General features: G+C 41.7%; 1 protein-coding gene across 1 annotated transcript in view; it reads right to left on the reverse strand.

Moving 5' to 3' along the window:
* Positions 1-19103, reverse strand: part of LOC122557361 (transmembrane channel-like protein 2-B) — a 135987-nt gene that overhangs the window by 51382 nt on the left and 65502 nt on the right. Inside the window, exons 9-13 of the mRNA XM_087993972.1 lie at positions 17590-17696; positions 16154-16252; positions 8716-8858; positions 8296-8443; positions 1553-1741 (exon numbers count right to left, since the gene is read on the reverse strand). Of these exons, the coding sequence (XP_087850098.1) occupies positions 1553-1741; positions 8296-8443; positions 8716-8858; positions 16154-16252; positions 17590-17696 (686 nt within the window). The remainder of the gene's footprint in view (positions 1-1552; positions 1742-8295; positions 8444-8715; positions 8859-16153; positions 16253-17589; positions 17697-19103) is intronic.

Here is a 19103-nt window from a genome sequence, read left to right on the forward strand (position 1 = left end):
GCGTGTTCCAGAATTTGGGCGCCATGACAGTTCCTTGGATAGTATGTGTAGACCTATATTATCTGGCTGGTCACAGATTATCTGTACATTCATGGAGTAGGAACCTTTCCCATTCCTGAAGACTGTTGAATGCTGATAGGACACTGTGATGGCGATAATAGATTTCACGCTCTACCTGTGGCAATCCTGCAATAGCAGCAAACCCAACTGCTCTGCCCGCCTGACTCCTTGCATCCTAAGGGAAATTGATGCTGCTTGAAAAGAGAAGATAAGTATGGGTATTCAACTCTTCCAATCTGCTCCACCATTCAATACTCATGGCTCATTATCCAACTCAGTACACTTTCACACTTACTCTTTGTTCCCTTTAGCCCTAAGAACTATAACTTTCTTCAAAACATTTAAACCTCAAATGTTTTTGGTGGCAGAGAATTCCACTGGCTCACCACTTTCTAGCTGAAGAAAATTCTTCCCAACTCTTCTTAACTATACTCTTCAGCTGTGACCCCTGGGTTCTGGATTCCATGGTCTTCGGGAGCATCCTTCCTGTTTACCCTTTCTAGGCATGACAGAATGTCAGAGGTTTCTCTGAGGTCCCCTTTCTTTCTTCCAAACACCTGTGAAGGTAGTCCAAGCCAATGCAGTCTCTCTTCATACAGTAGTTCTGCTATCCCAGGAAAGTTGGCCTTTGTCAATGTGACAGCTTATAGATTGCATTTGCATCCCTTGCTGCATTGTTCACTTCATACCTGGGAGATCATGAGGTGATAATCAATGAAAGTTTACTTTAGATCCATGAGTTCTAAAGATCTTGTGGAATATTATTACTCGATTATAGTTGTTCTGTTGATCTGCTGGAATTGTAAGGATTGTGCATAGCTGAATATGCTTGCCCAACCACTGGGCTCCTGATTATTAGGAGACTCCTTCAAATGGTCACAATATGAAGGTACAACTCCACAATCCTTATATATTTGCCTGCAGCCATTCTATTTTGAGAGTGTGTTGTACAATAACCTCGACACTCTTTCTGCTTACTCATTAAGCACAACGAACTTCTGAACCTTCCAAGACACAGCATCTCCCCCTCATTCTGTCCTTGATCATCGGTTTGCCATCTGTGTTGCCCTGCCAACCCTCAATTTATCCCTCCTTGGTGTGCCAACAAACACTGCTGCTTTTAAGGCACCAAAACTTTGTCGGAGACCCTCAACATTAAGGTTCACATGGTCATCAGAAACAGGTAAATTGTGAGCACATTCTTTGTTTTCCTGTACACAATAGCATACAAGATTAAATTTGTGAATAATCTTCCCTATAGTTAAGTATGATAAAAAAGGCCAACACTTGAACAATAGTAGGAAATGCATATCATCTAAATGGATTAACTTTGTCAATAAAAACTGGGAATTGCCATGTTCCACTGTGCAAATAGAAATTCAAATAAGTATAGTGTACTTAATAAATAACAAGATAGCTTTTTGAAAAGAGCATAAATGTGCATTTGACTTTTATTCTTCCTTGTACTTTATAATTATAGTTTGCCACTTACTTCATTTTTCTGATACCATGTTAACTCTTCCAACGTTGCATATGTCTGTGACTTCTTCACAACATAAAATATGAGATAGCCACTTCCAGCAAGACAACAAAATATAAGAAAATTAGCTAACACGATAAGAAATCTCCTCAAGTGAATGTTTTCATCTTTTTGGTTTTCCTCTTCATCCACAATAGATTCCTGTCAAAATAACATAAATAAACATATTATATTATAGAGTTGGGTATAGACATGTTTGATGACAGATAGTATACGGCTCTTAAAACACTTCAGGGAAAAGGGAGACTGAAGGGGTGGACCAGTGTTGTTCCTTCTGAAACGTGTATGAGCGAGGAGTCTGAAATTCATGGAAATGAGGTGGAGTTTGTGAGTAAAACTGAAGATAACAGTTTATGTATTTGCTAAATATACATATCTGAAATAATAATAACATTCACCATCATTTATCGAACTGGCAGAGATAGGCTTACCAGGAACAATAGTGAGGATGGGATACTAACGGGTGTGAACAATCATCAGTACAGCTTCTGTCTGCAACTCTAACCATGTCCAGTCCTGAGAAAGCCAGGAAAGACCCAAGGATAAACTCCAGTCCATTGTTGGAAAATTCCTGTCTAACATTCTCAGATTCTGATCCATTCTTAGAACATTTCAGTCTGTTGTTCTATGCCTGTCTTCATTTCCCTCACTCTGTCAATGCTGAGCCCAATCACCTTTGGGATGACACTGCCACTTATACTATAGTATAACAGGTTGAAGGAAGCCATTTATTAATAGAAGATGAAACCCTGCAGTGACATAAGCTTGATTATTCTACAGTCGGTTGGTCAGGTTTGAAGTGCTGGGCTCCTGAGGCCATCTGCTTCTGGTCATTATGCCTGCTGCAACCTTTTATTTTATATATTTATGTTTAACTTCAACATTTGTGGGCGGTGCAGTGGCACAGTGGTTAGCACTGCTGCCTCACAGCGCCAGAGACCTGGGTTTATTTCCCGCCTCAGGCAACTGCCTGTGTGGAGTTTGCACATTCTCCCCGTGTCTGCGTAGGTTTCCTCCAGGTGCTCCAGTTTCCTCCCACATTCCAAAAATGTGCAGGTTAGGTGAATTGGCCATGCTAAATTGCCCGTGGTGTTAGGTGAAGGGGTAAATGTAGAGGAATGGATCTGGGTGGGTTGCTCTTCGGAGGGGCGGTGTGGACTTGTTGGGCTGAAGGGCCTGTTTCCATATTGTAAGTAATCTAATATAAAAAAATAAGGAAACTGCTTCGGCTCAGGTATTACTTTCTTAAAAATGCATGGGCTACCTTTTTAAAGTAATCATTTCTGAACTTTTAGAATTCTTTCCAAAACCATACTTCTTTCAGCTCGAAGGATAAAGCAGCAGATGTGTGGGAATAATACCTGAAAGTTGCCCTCCAAACCTCACACTGTCCTGACTGGGAACTATAACATTATTCCTCCTCTGTTACTTGGTCAAAATCCTGAAACTCCCTTCTTAAAGCACTATAGATATACCTACACCACATGGACTTGAGGATACATGCTTTGATTGTTCAAGAGAATGTAAAGGGAAGCTGTAGTATCAAATAAGGGTCCATTGCCAAAGAGTCCATTGGAGCAGCACTACAATCACCTTTCTTTTGCAACGTGCAATAAATGGACATTGGTGAAAGAGTTGTGATGACCTAGAGGCAGTGTTTAGTTGAGATGTAACTAAGGATAAGGAAAACACGTGACCAAGTGGTTAAACAAAGACTAACATGAGAGAATGGGATCGAATGGGTGAGTTAGTATCAGCCATGCTTGCAATATGCCATGAGCAGCGTGGGTTTGTGACTGTTGTGTCATAACATTACCAGTGAGCAGCAACATCAGATTGCTAATGCTCGTCTGGGTACGCAGCAGTCTTGTAAAGATGGCACTAGTGCCAGAGTTGCTGGTCCTTTCCCGAAGATGCTGGCAATGGTGAGTTATTCCAGTAGTAGAATGGGGCAAGAATTGACCGAGAGGGTGACCATGGGGCAGGATAGGTCATTACTATGAGTTTGGTAATGTACAGTGAGAGCTGTTGTGAGGCCTTATGAAGAGAAAACCTCTGTGAAGCTCGACAAAATGGACAGAGAAATAAAAGATGTAAGATTCAGCCCTTTAGCAGTTACACAACTATTTTTGGTGCTAAGTACTGGGAAGGATGGTGTGGTGATTTAGAGCACATACACGGCAATGTTGAGTGAATTACTTCATGGTGAAATGTAGAAATACAGTTGGCAAACAATTTGACTTAAACTCGTCCAAGCACAGAGAAATCTAGGGGTACACAAGTTTTGAAGGTAGCAAGATAAGTTAAGCAGCCTGCTAAGAAGATCTAAAGAAAGATGTAAAGAAATAGAAACTTGGAGCACAAAAGTGAGAAACGTAGACTAAATTTTTCTAAGATATTGATTAGCCTTCAATTGATGCATTGTGGCCAACTCTTGCCACTGTACTTAAGGATGGCTGTGAAGAAGTTTAACAGATATAATAGAATAGTGTCAGGAATGAAAGATTTCAAAACTACATTGGGCTTGGGCTCTATTCCATAGAGAAGAAAATGGTAAGGAGGGTATTATGAAAGTTGCATAAGGTTTTGACAGAGGAATCAATGGCAGAAGTATCAATAACCAAGGTTAAGATAATTAGCAAAAGAATCAAAGGCAACGTGACTTTAAAAAGTAGCAAGCTGTTATGATCTTTAATGTACTGCTGAATGGCAGATTCAGGTATAATAGTCATTTTAAAGCATAACTTGGGTATAAATTTGGAAGGGGGATATTTGCAGGGCTATGAGCAAAGAGCAGGGGACTGAGACTAATTGAATTGCTTAAATTGAATTGTAATCATATAAATACTGTGGCTACAAGAGCAGCTAAAATGCTAGAAATCCTGTAGCAAGTGACTCACCACCTAACTCCCCAAAGCCATCTACAAGGCACAAGTGAGGACTGTGATGGAATATTCCCCACTTGTCTGGATGAGCACAGTTCCAACAACATTCAAAGATATTGTCCAAGACAAAGCAGCTCAGTTGATTTATATCACATCCATAAACATTCAGACCCTCCATCACTGAAGACCAGCAGTAACACTAGGTGCCATCATCAAATATGCACTTCAGAAATTCACCAAACATTCTGAGACAACACTGCCAAAACCCCACTAGCATCTAGAAAGACAAGGTAGCAGATACTGTACATGGGAACACCACAACCTGCCATTTCCTCTCCAACACATTCACTGTCCTGACTTGGAAACATGTCACCATTATTTCACTGGTGCTGGCTCAAAGTCTTGGAACATCCTCCTAACAGCAGTTCAAGAGGGAGCTCACCATCACCTTCTCAAGAGCAACTCGGGATGAGCAAGATGTGCTCCCTTGAATGAATTAAAAACTACTTCTTTTGAAGGCCTGGTGCAATGAACATGGCCTCCTTTGTGTTGTGTTATTCTGTACTCTTCTGTGATTCTATAAATATAAAGTGATTTGCAGAATACTTCTGATTCATTGCTTACATAGAGTCATAGAGTCAGAGAGATGCATAGCACTGAAACAGACCCTTCAGTCCAACCTGTCCATGCCGACCAGATATCCTTAACTAATCTCGTCCCATTTGCTAGCACTTAGCCCATATCCCTCTAAACCCTGCCTATTCATATACCCATCCAGTTACCTTTTAAATGTTGTAATCCTACTAGCCTCCACCACTTCCTCTGGCAGCTCATTCCATACATGCACCACCCTCTATGTGAAAAAGTTGGCTCTTAGGACCCTTTTAAATTTTTCCCCTCTCACCCTAAACCTATGCCCTCAAGTTCTGGACGCCACCATCATAGGGAAAAGACTTTGTCTATTTATCCTATTGGTGTTCTTCATGATTTTATAAACCTCTGTAAGGTCACCCCTCAGCCTCCAATGTTCCAGGGAAAACAGCCCCAGCCTAATCAGCCTTTCCCTATAGCTCAAATCCTCCAATTTTGGCAACTTCCTTGTAAATCTTTTATGAACCCTTTCAAGTTTCAGAATATCCGTCCAATAGGAAGGAGACCAGAATTGCACACAATATTCCACAAGTGGCTAACCAATGTCCTGTACAGCTGCAACATGATCTCCCAATTCTTATACTCAATGCTCTGGCTAATAAAGGAAAGCATACCAAATGCCTTCTTCACTATCTTATCTACCTGCGACTCCACTTTCAAGGAACTAAGAACCTGGACTCCAGGGTCTCTTTGTTCAGCAACAGTCCCTAGGACCTTCCCATTAAGTGTATAAGTCCTGCTAAGATTTGCCTTTCCAAAATGCAGTATCGCTGAGATCTGCCACTCAGCCCGTTGGCCCATCTGATCAAGATCCCATTATACTCTGAGTTAACCTTCTTCGCTGTCCACTACACCTCCAATTTTAGTGTCATCTACAAATTTACTAACTAGACTTTCTTTGCTCACATCCAAATCATTTATATAAATGACGAAAGGCAGTGACCCAGCACCGATCCTTGTGGCACATCACTGGTCACGGGCCTCCAGTCTGAAAAGCAATCATCCACCGCCATTCTCTTTCTTCTACCTTCGAGCCAGATCTGTATCCAACTGGCTAGTTCTCCCTATATTCCATGAGATTTAACTTTGCTAGCCAGTCTTCCATGAGGAACCTTGTTAAATGCCTTACTCAAGTTCATTTGGATAACGTCCATTACTCTGTCCTCATCAATCCTCTTTGTTACTTCTTCAAACAACTCAAGTTCATGAGGCATGAGACATCTTTATCAAATTTTCTCATTATGGAGCAATCAATAATTTGGAAAAGGTACAGAAAATTATTGAAAATTACAGGACATTTAATTTCATAATAAATTCATTCTGCTCTTGAATTTGTACTTTCATGATTAAAAATTATTGTTGCAGCTTGAAAGGAATGTCTAATACAGCTGCAATGAGATGTATTGGAGTGGGGGAACAAATTTTAGACAATTTTGCAGAATGTCACATCTCAATCCATTTCTGAGAAACTAATATATTTCTGCCAGGAATGGTAAGCAACCACATTTTTATATCACTTTAGCAATGGCAGATTATAAAGATGACATTTTCAAGAACAAACATTCAATACATGAGTCGGGCTGATTAATATCTGAGGTACAACAGAGCAAAAATAATACATCAATCAAGTTTGCAACTTTATTTCACCAAAATCCTTCTTTTTAAATTCTTTGTGAGGTTGCTACTTTAAGTTGTTGCAAACATCAGTTGTCAAAATGAATTAATATTCCCCTTTCACCATCTACCTTCTACCACTATCATTCCCACATTGAAACTGGATAGGAACCCTACCTTCACTAATCCTGCTCAGATTGAATACTGCACTATGTCTTTGTGACTCCGCTAGCATGATCATCGAGAATCAACTAATATAAACATAACTTGGAGATGCCAGTGTTCAACTGGGGTGGACAAAGTTAAAAATCACACAACAGGTTATAGTCCAATAGGTTTATTTGGAAGCACTAGCTTTCAGAGCGCCACACCTTCATCAGGTGGTTATGGAGAATAAGATCCTGATCACAGAATTTACAGCCAAAGGAGTCCAGTATCACGGAGATGTGATACATGAAGCAATTTTAAATTAAATCTTTCATATTTTAAAATTGGATATGCTGGTTTATGTTCTTTGATCTATAAATCCCAATACTTCTTTTAAATTACATTCTCAAGATAGTTCAGCTTTTCTAACAATAGGTGTGAAGTCTGCCTATGTCCCAATATTATAAACATGTATAAACATAGTATTCCTATGTATAAACATAGGAAGATAAATTTCTTATGGCATCATCTAGTGACCTCTATTGACATTGCTACTGTTGTCAAAGACTCTATTATCAATATCATGGGTATCAGCAGGAGCTGAAATGGACCTGATGAAGGGCTTATGCTCGAAATGTCGATTTTCCTGCTCCTCAGCTGCTGCCTGACCCACTGTGCTTTTCCAGCACCACACTCTCAACTGAAAAGGACCAGCCATTTTAACATCATAGCTACAAAATCAAGCCAGAGACTAGGTTCTCTACAATAAGCGGTTTACCCTAAAGCCCCTAAAAGCCTTTACACTATTTAAGTAGTTGCCCGACAGTGATGTTCATGTCATTTTCTTGGACAGTTACAACACCAAAGAAGTGAATACTTTCCAAAAACAGGGGTTTATTTAACCACCAGTTTTTTCACTGGAATCAAGCTCTCATATTCTCCACCATCAGCTGTAGCAGCCTATGTACAGGATGCAATGTTGTAACCATTACCCTGCTCCTCCCCCACCCCCCCCCCCCCCCCCCCCCCACCAAGGTGACTTTCACAGAACCTTCATACTCTGTGCTCTCTACCATCAAGATACACAACAGCACCAATGTTGAACTGTCTCCTTTTAGTCACATACCATCATGAATTGGATATGTACTGCCATTTCTGCCTGACTGTTGAATCAATATCCTGGAATACCCACCTCACACCATTATGTGAGCAATATTGCTATAAGACTACTGTGATTCAAGGAGAAAGCCCGTTTCTGAAAAGGCAATGGTTTCCTTCATTTCCAGGTAAGCAGAAGAGGAGGTTCACTCAAATCAAGATAATTTTCAAATTATCTTACTAAAAAGTCATCATCATTACAAATAATAATGATTTAATTTGCCAGAGTTATAAACTTACCTTAAAGCTAGTTGTAATGGATGCAAACTTGTTATCAGCTGTTTCAGGATTTCCAATGAGGTAATCCCAACTTGTAAACATTTTCCAACTAAAATTGAAATCTCCATCATCTCCATCAACTCCACTTTCTCTTGCATTTCTTGCCATTCTATACAGAATGAAAATTGTTGACTAAACAGAAATTATGTTATTGAATATTTTGTACATATATCAATACTTGAAATTTGCACCTACTGCACGGGTTTCAGATAATACTGAAAAATATTTCAAACTCTGTGGTTTATGCAACTTAAAACTTTTGGTTAAAACTGTTCATTAATTATTTTCTCTGAAATAACTGATTTGGCCTATTCCTTGTTGGATTTGATAACATCTATGCAATTATTCAAACATTCCTTCAAACGTTTACTTAATACTTACGTTCTGATCACAACCATGAGACTATATCCAAATGATCCCACACCAACCATGAAATAAGACAATGGTAACCTATACTTGAAAACGCCAATCATACGTTCATTATTGTAATATCCATAGAAAAGCGCTGAGTATTTTATATATCCCTGCAAAATACAGAAGCATTTATGTTTTTAATAATCATTGTATACATATACTTTAAAATGTAATGTTCTATCATGGTCTTACTGCAAATAATGCATATAATCTGGTACAGAATATTTTATCAATCATCCACATATTAATGATTGAATGATGTTTCATTTGTGGCTGCCATAACAGTGTGTTTCCTGCCACAGTTTTTAATGAGGTAATTAGGAAATAATAATTTACTTAGAATATCATAGTATAGTCAGACATTGTCAGCATAACTTAGCAAAATGGAAATCATGTTTGACAAATTAATTAAAGAGAGTATCCAAGTTTTCCTCAGTTATATAAGGTTCCAATATCACCAGTAAGAATAATTTAACAAGGCTGCAAAGAAAGATTGACAGGTTAAGTAATTGGAAGCCACTGTAGTAGATGGAGTATAATTAAAATTTATATAATAAATAAAGGTGAAATTTGCCAGAGTCTTGCCAGACCAGGCAAGGGGAGACATTGAGAAGATCCTTCATAGTAACCTCAGCCAGTGGTTGTTGGCATCACACTGCATAACAAAACAGCCATCTAAGCTAAGTGACACCCCATACAGCATGAATAGAAAAGAGGAAAAAGTATTTTTGAGATGGTATGAAATTACATTACATTACATTACAGTGTGGAACCAGGCCCTTCGGTCCAACAAGTCCACACCAACCCACCGAAGCGCAACACACCCATACCCCTACATTTACCCCTTACATTACACTACGGGCAATTTAGCATGGCCAATTCACCTCACCTGCACATCTTTGGACTGTGGGAGGAAACCGGAGCACCCGGAGGAAACCCACGCATCAAATATTTCAATGTTAATGGTCAAAGAGTCCTGTGCACTTTCATACAAGAAGTGTAGAAATTTAGCATATAGTTTATAAAGGCAAATGGCAAAGGGGTTGAAGAGAAAGGAGAAGACATTCAAGGAGATTGGAGTACAAGAATAAGGACTTCTTGCTGCATTTGAAAGATCACTTTTGGAGTACTGTGAGCATTTTTGATTTACAGATTTAAAGCAACATAATCGCCTTGGATGTGGTGCAACAAATGTTGAATCAATTGCATCTTTGATGGTGATGCATATAATCTATGAGTGGCTGTAAAATCACTAAGTATGATGTCAAAAGAAGCCTCAGAGCTAAGGATAGTTTACAAACAAAACAATTCAACAGCTAACAAAGTGAATAGCATGTTGGGTTACATAAGTCAAACATTTGTGTACAAGTTAGAGAATGTAACAATGAAAATGATCCAAATCTGAGATTGAAAAAACAAGGCCAAGACAATGGTGCTGGAGCCAAAGAGACACAATTCTCAGTATCAGAGGATCAGAATTATAAAGAACCCTGGATAGACTTGGGCTTTTGACAGTGAAGAATATCAAGATTAAATATACAGAAATATACATGAATATATATAAATGTTACCTGGATAATTACTTTAAACCAAATTCTGGGAATACAATTACTGAATAAAGATGAAAAATAGTGATGGATCATTTTAAAGCTGATATCAGGGCATTCATTTTCATACTATTGCGACTGTATAATATCATGATGCATACATTTTAGAAATATAGTGTTGGATCTTCCAAGAAAACACCACCCTTCTATTTATGCAAGGAGGGAGCTCCACATTTCTGAGAGGAATTTCTGATCAGGACTTATGGAAAATAAAGAGCATGAAAGCATGGGAAGGGTTAAAGCATGAAGACCACTGACGATCTGTTGCAAGGGGTTTGTGAAATGCTACACTAGTCAAAAGGTCACTGTGGCAGGATGGGATACAAATAGTGGAATGCTCCTACACCAATTAGCAGAATAAGGTTAGGGTTGAAAGGTCACTATGGCAGGCTGAGATACCAATAGTTATTAAAGTCAGCCTCACCTGCTAAATATTATCATGGCAGGTTGGGACAGGTTGTGACAATAAATATTTAGGACATGACGTTAAATATTAAATTAATTGTTAGTAGAGTCAGCCTGCTTGAGACCCTTGACAATAAATATCTAATCAGTAGTTAGTAGAGCCTGCTTCAGACCCTTGACAGTAAAATATCTAATCATGACATTAGAATAATATTAAGTAGGGTCTGGGATGGAAGACCATTGTTGCAGAGGTGACAGTAAAATGTCTAATTGTGACACTGGAATAATATTAAGTAGAATGTAGGAGAATGAAGGATATGTGACTCTTTATACTTTTTTTTTATCATGTTTTTGTTAGCTTATCAGCATGCCCAATTGTGTTAGTCAGAATTACTTTAATCCAGTTATACAATAAACCAATGATGCTAGTTCCCATGGTCTTTCTAGTTCTGCCACTATGAGTGCCAGATGGGTCAGGGTAGGGCACCTGAAGAATGATGCCTAGAGTGAGTAGAGTACCAGGGTGCAAGGTAGCATAGCGCAGTAAATAGTGCAATGTTTACAGCAGGGTCATGGTGAGCAGGATAAATTGAGAGTGGGGTATGTCCAATCCAGGGGAGCAGCTCTTGTTCCAATGGTGGGGTAACAGTTCTCAGGGGTGAGGGCAGCGGCTCATGGTGTGTGGGAAGTGTATTTGCAGTTGGGGCATGTGAACTATGCATGAGGTCAATTGAATGATAATTCAAGAGTTAGACCATGCACTTAACAGACCATCTTGTTCCTGACTAGCTATTTGCCTGCTCTCACTGAAACCCTCCAAATTCTCTGATTTAATTCTGGACTTTTGGAAGGATCCAGGTGAAGAGGAATTACCTAGTGGAATCTTCAATTTCTTGGCCTCAGAGTCTGGTATGATGGCAACTCTTATCTATGCTGGAATTATAACTCAAAAACAGAAATTGCTGGAGCAACTCAGCATGGCTGACAGCATCTATATTAACATTCCTCCGCTCCACGCTTGCAGCAATGCGCCGGCACCTAACCTCTCTACAGTCTGCCCTGCCTCAGCTGAGGGCCACACTCTCTCAGAATTGCAAAGGACCCACTCTGTACTACATCCTCAGGAGAATTCATACTCTCAACAAACAGTATTTCAATTCCATCTCAAACATCAAAAACTGTAAGTACAACAAACTTTTATCTACCCAGCTCCATAACCAGCGCTCCTTGAACATTCCAGAAGATTCCCCTGGCCTCGGAAACGCCATTAGCCATGCGGCTGATGCAGCTACCACCCCCACGCTGATTGATGATGTCACTTCTGCCCCCATCATGGCCACTCCCACAGCCACTTCCACCCCTCACATCATCGCCGATGCCACACGCTCAGTGACTTCCGCCACCCCTACTGCCGTGTCTGCCACCACTTCCGCCCCCACCAGCGCCACTCACCTGCATTCTGCTGACACGCCCCTCACAGACCCCACTGTCACTATCCCCACCCCCCAGAACCCTGAGGGGAACACTACCCCTGCTCATGACTCTACCCCCATTCCCCCCAACATCACACCCACTCCAGGTACTGGCTCCGACCCCACTCCCAGCTCTACACCCACACCAGCTCCCAGCTCCCAGCCCTGCCGAGTTTTCACCATCCCCCCAGACCTCCCCCTCACTGAGGACGAACGATCAGTCCTCAGCAAAGGACTCACCTTCGTCCCCGTCCGTCCACGCATCAATGAATTTAATACACGCCGTGACATCGAACAATTCTTCCGTCGCCTCCGCCTCCGAGCTTACTTTCACAATCAGGACTCCCGCCCACCTTCTGAGGACCCCTTCGCCCACCTCCAACACACTGCATCCACCTGGACACCCCGCGCTGGCCTATTACCTGCCCGCGACCTCTTCATTTCCAACTGCCGCCGGGACATTAACCGCCTCAACCTGTCGACCCCCCTCCCCCACTCCAACCTCTCACCCTCACAACGCGCAGCCCTCCGATCCCTCTGCTCCAATCCTGACCTCACCATCAAGCCAGCGGACAAAGGGGGCGCAGTGGTAGTCTGGCGCACTGACCTCTACATCGCTGAAGCCAAACGCCAACTCGAGGACACCTCTTCCTACCGCCCCCTTGACCATGACCCCACCCCCCATCACCAAACCATCATCTCCCAGACCATACAGAACCTCATCACCTCAGGAGATCTCCCACCCACAGCTTCCAACCTCATAGTCCGGGAACCCCGCACTGCCCGGTTCTACCTCCTTCCCAAGATCCACAAGCCTGACCACCCTGGCCGACCCATTGTCTCAGCATGCTCCTGCCCCACTGAACTCATCTCTACCTACCTCGACACTGTCCTATCCCCCCTAGTCCAGGAACTCCCCACATACGTTCGAGACACCACCCACGCCCTCCACCTCCTCCAAGACTTCCGTTTCCCCGGCCCCCAACACCTCATCTTCACCATGGATATCCAATCCCTCTACACCTCCATCCGCCATGACCAGGGCCTCCAAGCCCTCCGTTTTTTCCTCTCCAGACGTTCCCAACAGTACCCCTCCACCGACACTCTCATTCGTTTGGCCGAACTGGTCCTCACCCTTAACAATTTCTCCTTTGAATCCTCCCACTTCCTCCAGACCAAAGGGGTAGCCATGGGCACACGTATGGGCCCCAGCTATGCCTGTCTCTTTGTTGGCTACGTAGAGCAGTTGATCTTCCGTAATTACACCGGCACCACTCCCCACCTCTTCCTCCGCTACATTGATGACTGCATTGGCGCCACCTCGTGCTCCCGCGAGGAGGTTGAGCAATTCATCAACTTCACCAACACATTCCACCCTGACCTTAAATTTACCTGGATCATCTCTGACACCTCCCTCCCCTTCCTGGACCTCTCCATCTCCATCAGTGACGACCGACTTGACACTGACATCTTCTACAAACCCACCGACTCCCACAGCTACCTGGATTACACCTCTTCCCACCCTACCTCTTGCAAAAATGCCATCCCGTATTCCCAATTCCTCCGCCTCCGCCGTATCTGCTCCCAGGAGGAGCGGTTCCACCATAGAACACACCAGATGGCCTCCTTTTTTAGAGACCGCAATTTCCCTTCCCACGTGGTTAAAGATGCCCTCCAACGCATCTCATCCACATCCCGCACCTCCGCCCTCAGACCCAACCCCTCCAACCGCAACAAGGACAGAACGCCCCTGGTGCTCACCTTCCACCCTACCAACCTTCGCATAAACCAAATCATCCGCCGACATTTCCGCCACCTCCAAACAGACCCCACCACCAGGGATATATTTCCCTCCCCACCCCTCTCCGCCTTCCGCAAAGACCATTCCCTCCGTGACTACCTGGTCAGGTCCACGCCCCCCTACGACCCACCCTCCCATCCTGGCACTTTCCCCTGCCACCGCAGGAACTGTAAAACCTGCGCCCACACCTCCTCCCTCACCTCCATCCAAGGCCCCAAAGGAGCTTTCCACATCCATCAAAGTTTTACCTGCACATCCACTAATATCATCTATTGTATCCGTTGCTCCCGATGCGGTCTCCTCTACATTGGGGAGACTGGACGCCTCCTAGCAGAGCGCTTTAGGGAACATCTCCGAGACACCCGCACCAATCAACCACATCGCCCAGTGGCTCAACATTTCAACTCCCCCTCCCACTCTGCCGAGGATTTGGAGGTGCTGGGCCTCCTCCACCGCCGCTCCCTCACCACCAGACGCCTGGAGGAAGAACGCCTCATCTTCCGCCTCGGAACACTTCAACCCCAGGGCATCAATGTGGATTTTAACAGTTTCCTCATTTCCCCTTCCCCCACCTCATCCTAGCTTCTAACCTCCAGAAACTCGATCCCCTGACCTGTCCGGACTTGTCCGACCTGCCCAGCTCCTTTTCCACCTATCCACTCCACCCTCTCCTCCCTGACCTATCACCTTCATCTCCTTCCCCACTGACCTATTGTACTCTATGCCACTCTCTCCCACCCCCACCCTCCTCTAGCTTATCTCTCCACGCTTCAGGCTCTCTGCCTTTATTCCTGATGAAGGGCTTTTGCCCGAAACGTCGATTTTGCCTGTCCTTGGATGCTGCCTGAATTGCTGTGCTCTTCCAGCACCACTGATCCAGAATAACATTTCAAGTCCAGTGACTCTTCATCCATTCTGAAGAGTCTGAAGAAGACTCCCCACAGATGCTGCCAGACTTGTTGAGTTTCTCCAGCAATTTCTGTTTTTATTTTTAGATCTCCAGTGTCTGCAGTTCTTTGTTTTTCTTTCTCTTTGTTTTATGATGCTGGAATAATGGCTGTCTGGTCATCCGATTCCAGGCCATTATTTAGTTTATGGATTGAAATTTTTAATTGTATGATAAGCGAATATAGCTTTTGAGAACTTGATAAACAGACCTAAAGTAATTGCAATTCAAAGGGCAACATTTATTTGCTTAATAAGGCCAGAAATGGAATTGGGAAAATAATAAGCAATGGATGATCCCTCTCTGAGATTCTTGAAGGAGATGGGAAGTGTACATCTGTCCATAAGGAGTTTAAATTATGCTTATGGATTTTCAGAACAAAGGAAAAGCTTGACAATTGAAGATAACTACTTTAAAACTTTAATCTAGTGTATCACAGGAATGCTAAATTGCTGTGGGGACAGATTCCAGGGCAGTTTTCTTGTTTTAGAGTTTATTTATGAGCTTTTCCACAGAAGCATTTATTGAATCTTGAGAGCATCTTTGAGAGACAAACAGAGGCATAATTTGTCAGAAGCAGTAGATCAGTAGCACAGGGGCAAAGAGTGATCAAGTTTGTTTCAGAGTCACTCTGCAAGAAAGCAGTGAAGCCCATGCTAGGTGACACTCCAATACAGCACTGAGGGAGGGCTGTGCTGTCAAAGGTTACATCTTTCAGATCAAACACTAAACCAAGTGAGCATCTCCCCTCTCATATGGATTTATAAGTTCCCATGGCACTCTTTTCAAGAAGACCTGGAAATGTATCTCCATGGATGTGGCACATATTTATCCCTCAAGCAATATTACACAACCAAGTTTTTTGGTCATTATCACATTTCTGTTTGCGTGAGCTTCTCATGTGCAAAATGGCTATGTATTTCCCATGTATTGCAACAGTGTATACACTCCAAAAGTACACTTCAATGACTGTAAGGCACTTCGAGCCATCAATTGTCCTGAAACACACTTATAAATTCAAGTTTTCTTATTTCTTTCACAAACAGTATCAATTTGTGGAAAAAAAAATTCCATATACATAGTAGAGGTAAAACCTTTGAAAATGTTGGCAAGCAATTGGACGATATAATTGTGCAAAGTTATTGATAGTTTATTAGCATATCTGCAGGCTCACCCCAAACTCCCAAAGTACTGAGAAATCCATAGCAGTTGGCTGTTCTTTCCTTGGCACAGTTTTTCGAGGTATGCTGCCATATGGTAGACCCATCAACACCTAAAGTTGTAATAAAGGTGCATAAGATGTTATTATCATATTTTACATTTTGGATCTTTTTTAGAGGTAGATGGATTTGGGGGGTTCAGCTCTGTGGAGGTAACATTTTATTGAAAGTTCAGAAAATGCAACAGGGACTCTTTTCCAATAAAGGATTTGATTCAGTCAAGTACCTAGCAGGATACCTGTGCTATTACTTGACAGAACCTTATAAGTTTTATGATATATAGAGAAAACATACCAGGGCCACTAGTTTAGTTTTGACACCAACTGCTGTCTCACAATGTTGTAAGTGCACAGTCTTAGTGAGGGGATGAGGGGCATGGGAGACAGATTACAGAGGTCGGGGATGACATTTAGAGGTGTCATTGTCTCTGATGATGGGTTCAGGGGTCATAGGGAGGTCTGCCATGTTCCCTGATATTACACTAGCAGAAGGTTTCCTGCTTGATGATGGTGGTCTGGGACCATTAAATGTCCATTCATGCATCACCTCTGAGTATCAATAAGCCAAAGGGCAGGCTAGTTGCTGAATGATTGGACAATAGGGTATGGAGGGGGCAGGAAGACCAACATCTGTATTTCATGAGCCTTCAAACTCTCCAATGGTGAGGCCTAAATCAAGTTCAAGGAGGTATTAAGGCTGATGACCAAAAGTTTGTTTCAAGGGAGAAGTTTTAAGGAGCAGTCCATTGGAGAAAAGAGTAAAAACGATTGGAGAGATTTTGTGAAGAAATGTCTTTAGAATTTCAGACTTTGCAGATGAGGGTGAGATCACTGGGATAATTAAAATCAGATATGTCTCCAAAGCCAGAATCAGAGGCATAAAGATCATGGAGGGATTTAAAAGTATATATGCGTACCTTAAAATCAAGCTGTTGCTTAACTGAATTCAATGTAGGTCAATAAGCATAGATATGATGAGTGACAGAATGAGGTGTGAGTTAGGTCTCAAGGCAGAAGAGGTTTGAATGAGCTCAATGTTACAGAGGATAAAAATAACCTGGATGCTAGCTAGGAGTGTACTGAAGTAATTAAGTCCAGACTACAAAGGCAAGAATGTCAGGTGCAGCAACAGTTGAGTGAGACAGTGTGGAATCATGCATTGTTGTGGAGGTGGAGCTAGATGATCATGGATGTTCATCAAATGTGAAGTGAGGAGCTCCATTCATTTTTTAAAAATATAATCTGGTGATTTGATTGTGTAATCCGAGAGGATAATTCAAGGATGTTCCTGAATTTAATTTCATTTGACAAAAGATGTGAGTGTTACCTTTTAAGTTACAAATAAGTTGACATAATTAATCCTGAAGCATATTCAAACACGACAGATTTACCTCTGGAATTACAACCAGGCCAAAGGTTAGACTGAAAAGAACCAGATTAATCCCATAGAGCCATCGTAGAAAAATGAAATATGAAGCCACTGAAGAACCAAAGTGACCTGTAATAAAGGAAATATTTCCATAAATCTCAAACAGTTCAAAATTACTTTTGAAAATATGTAGATTAAATGTGCACAATGTCACTCACGCATTCAATCTGTTTACATGCATAAAATTTCAAAGTGAATGAACAACAAATAATAGTTTTCAGTGCTCAACAACAGGCTGCTCTTACTTAGCATCTTTAGCAAAATAAATAACCTCAGGTCATTTCTCAACAAAAGGAAAGGATGAGGTATAACTGATCAGGAGTATCAAATAAATTAGGAAAGTGAACTAAGATACAATTAAAGTTATAAGTTTAGTGGAATGTATTACAAGTGGAGGGAGATATAGTGAGTAAGCGAAGTTTTCAGACAAGGCTCCAGAGTTCCTTGAACACAGCTGGGAAGTCAGAGGAAGAAGTGATATATAAAAAAACCATAGCAGATAAAATGAAGGTAATTGTTATTTAAGAGGGTTAGCACCTGAAAGGGTTTACTGACATCACAAGATAAGCTCCATCCAAAAGAACTGTTCCTGGGAGGAGCTAAGTGCTATTCTCACCAAAGTGCATAAGAGGCTTCACAACTTGTATTCGTGAAGTCCACACTCGACTTGTACACTGATAGCAATGAATGCCCATGTGCTCATTTAATGTTGATAACTTGTTTGCAATAGTACTAATCCATAGACATTCGGTTTAAGCTGCACTGCACCATGGTGTTCGAAGCTACCACCATTGTGTGATTCAGTATTCATTGATTCAATAACTCCCACAGATGAGTCACCATGAATGCCAAAGTAGATGGAGATATCATGGGATCTCTAGTCAGCCCAGCTCTCACAAACATTTTTATTGGGTCTCATGAGAAATGTCTCTTCAATGGAATGACAACTAATTGCCCATCGCTTATACATTTCATATATGTAGAAAGCTTAAATAAAGTTTGACAGTTAACTGTCAGTTGTCATTAATTGGAGCATTCTCCTTGGCAACATCTCTATAAATCAGAATCCACTTGATAATCTACCACACTCTCCTCTCATGCACTATAAACATTATTTTTCATTTACATTGGTATTTCTTGTGAATTGTCCTGCTGAGCGCAAGATGGAAGTATTTAATATAATGTGGCTCTTTATCAGTAGTACTTAATGATATTCTACTACACTGTAACTAAACTAGTAATGTGAACTTACATTTAAATTGAGCCTGGTGTCTTACAAAAGACTATCAGGTATCTCAGATGCTATGTAATTAACTATTAAGCTACATGTAATCAATCCAGTTACTGTGCATTAAGTTCTAGCAAAGATATTGTGTGGGTATCCTACCCAACACAATATCAGTAGCTTAGTCTAAAAGTATCAATAAAGATTGGTGGCAGGGAAGCTACCCACTGACATCTGCACTGGTAGCTGCA

Source organism: Chiloscyllium plagiosum, unplaced genomic scaffold (genome assembly GCF_037043375.1).
Source record: "Chiloscyllium plagiosum isolate Xiang-an unplaced genomic scaffold, Cpla_swu_hap1 HiC_scaffold_2, whole genome shotgun sequence".
NCBI lineage: Eukaryota > Metazoa > Chordata > Chondrichthyes > Orectolobiformes > Hemiscylliidae > Chiloscyllium > Chiloscyllium plagiosum.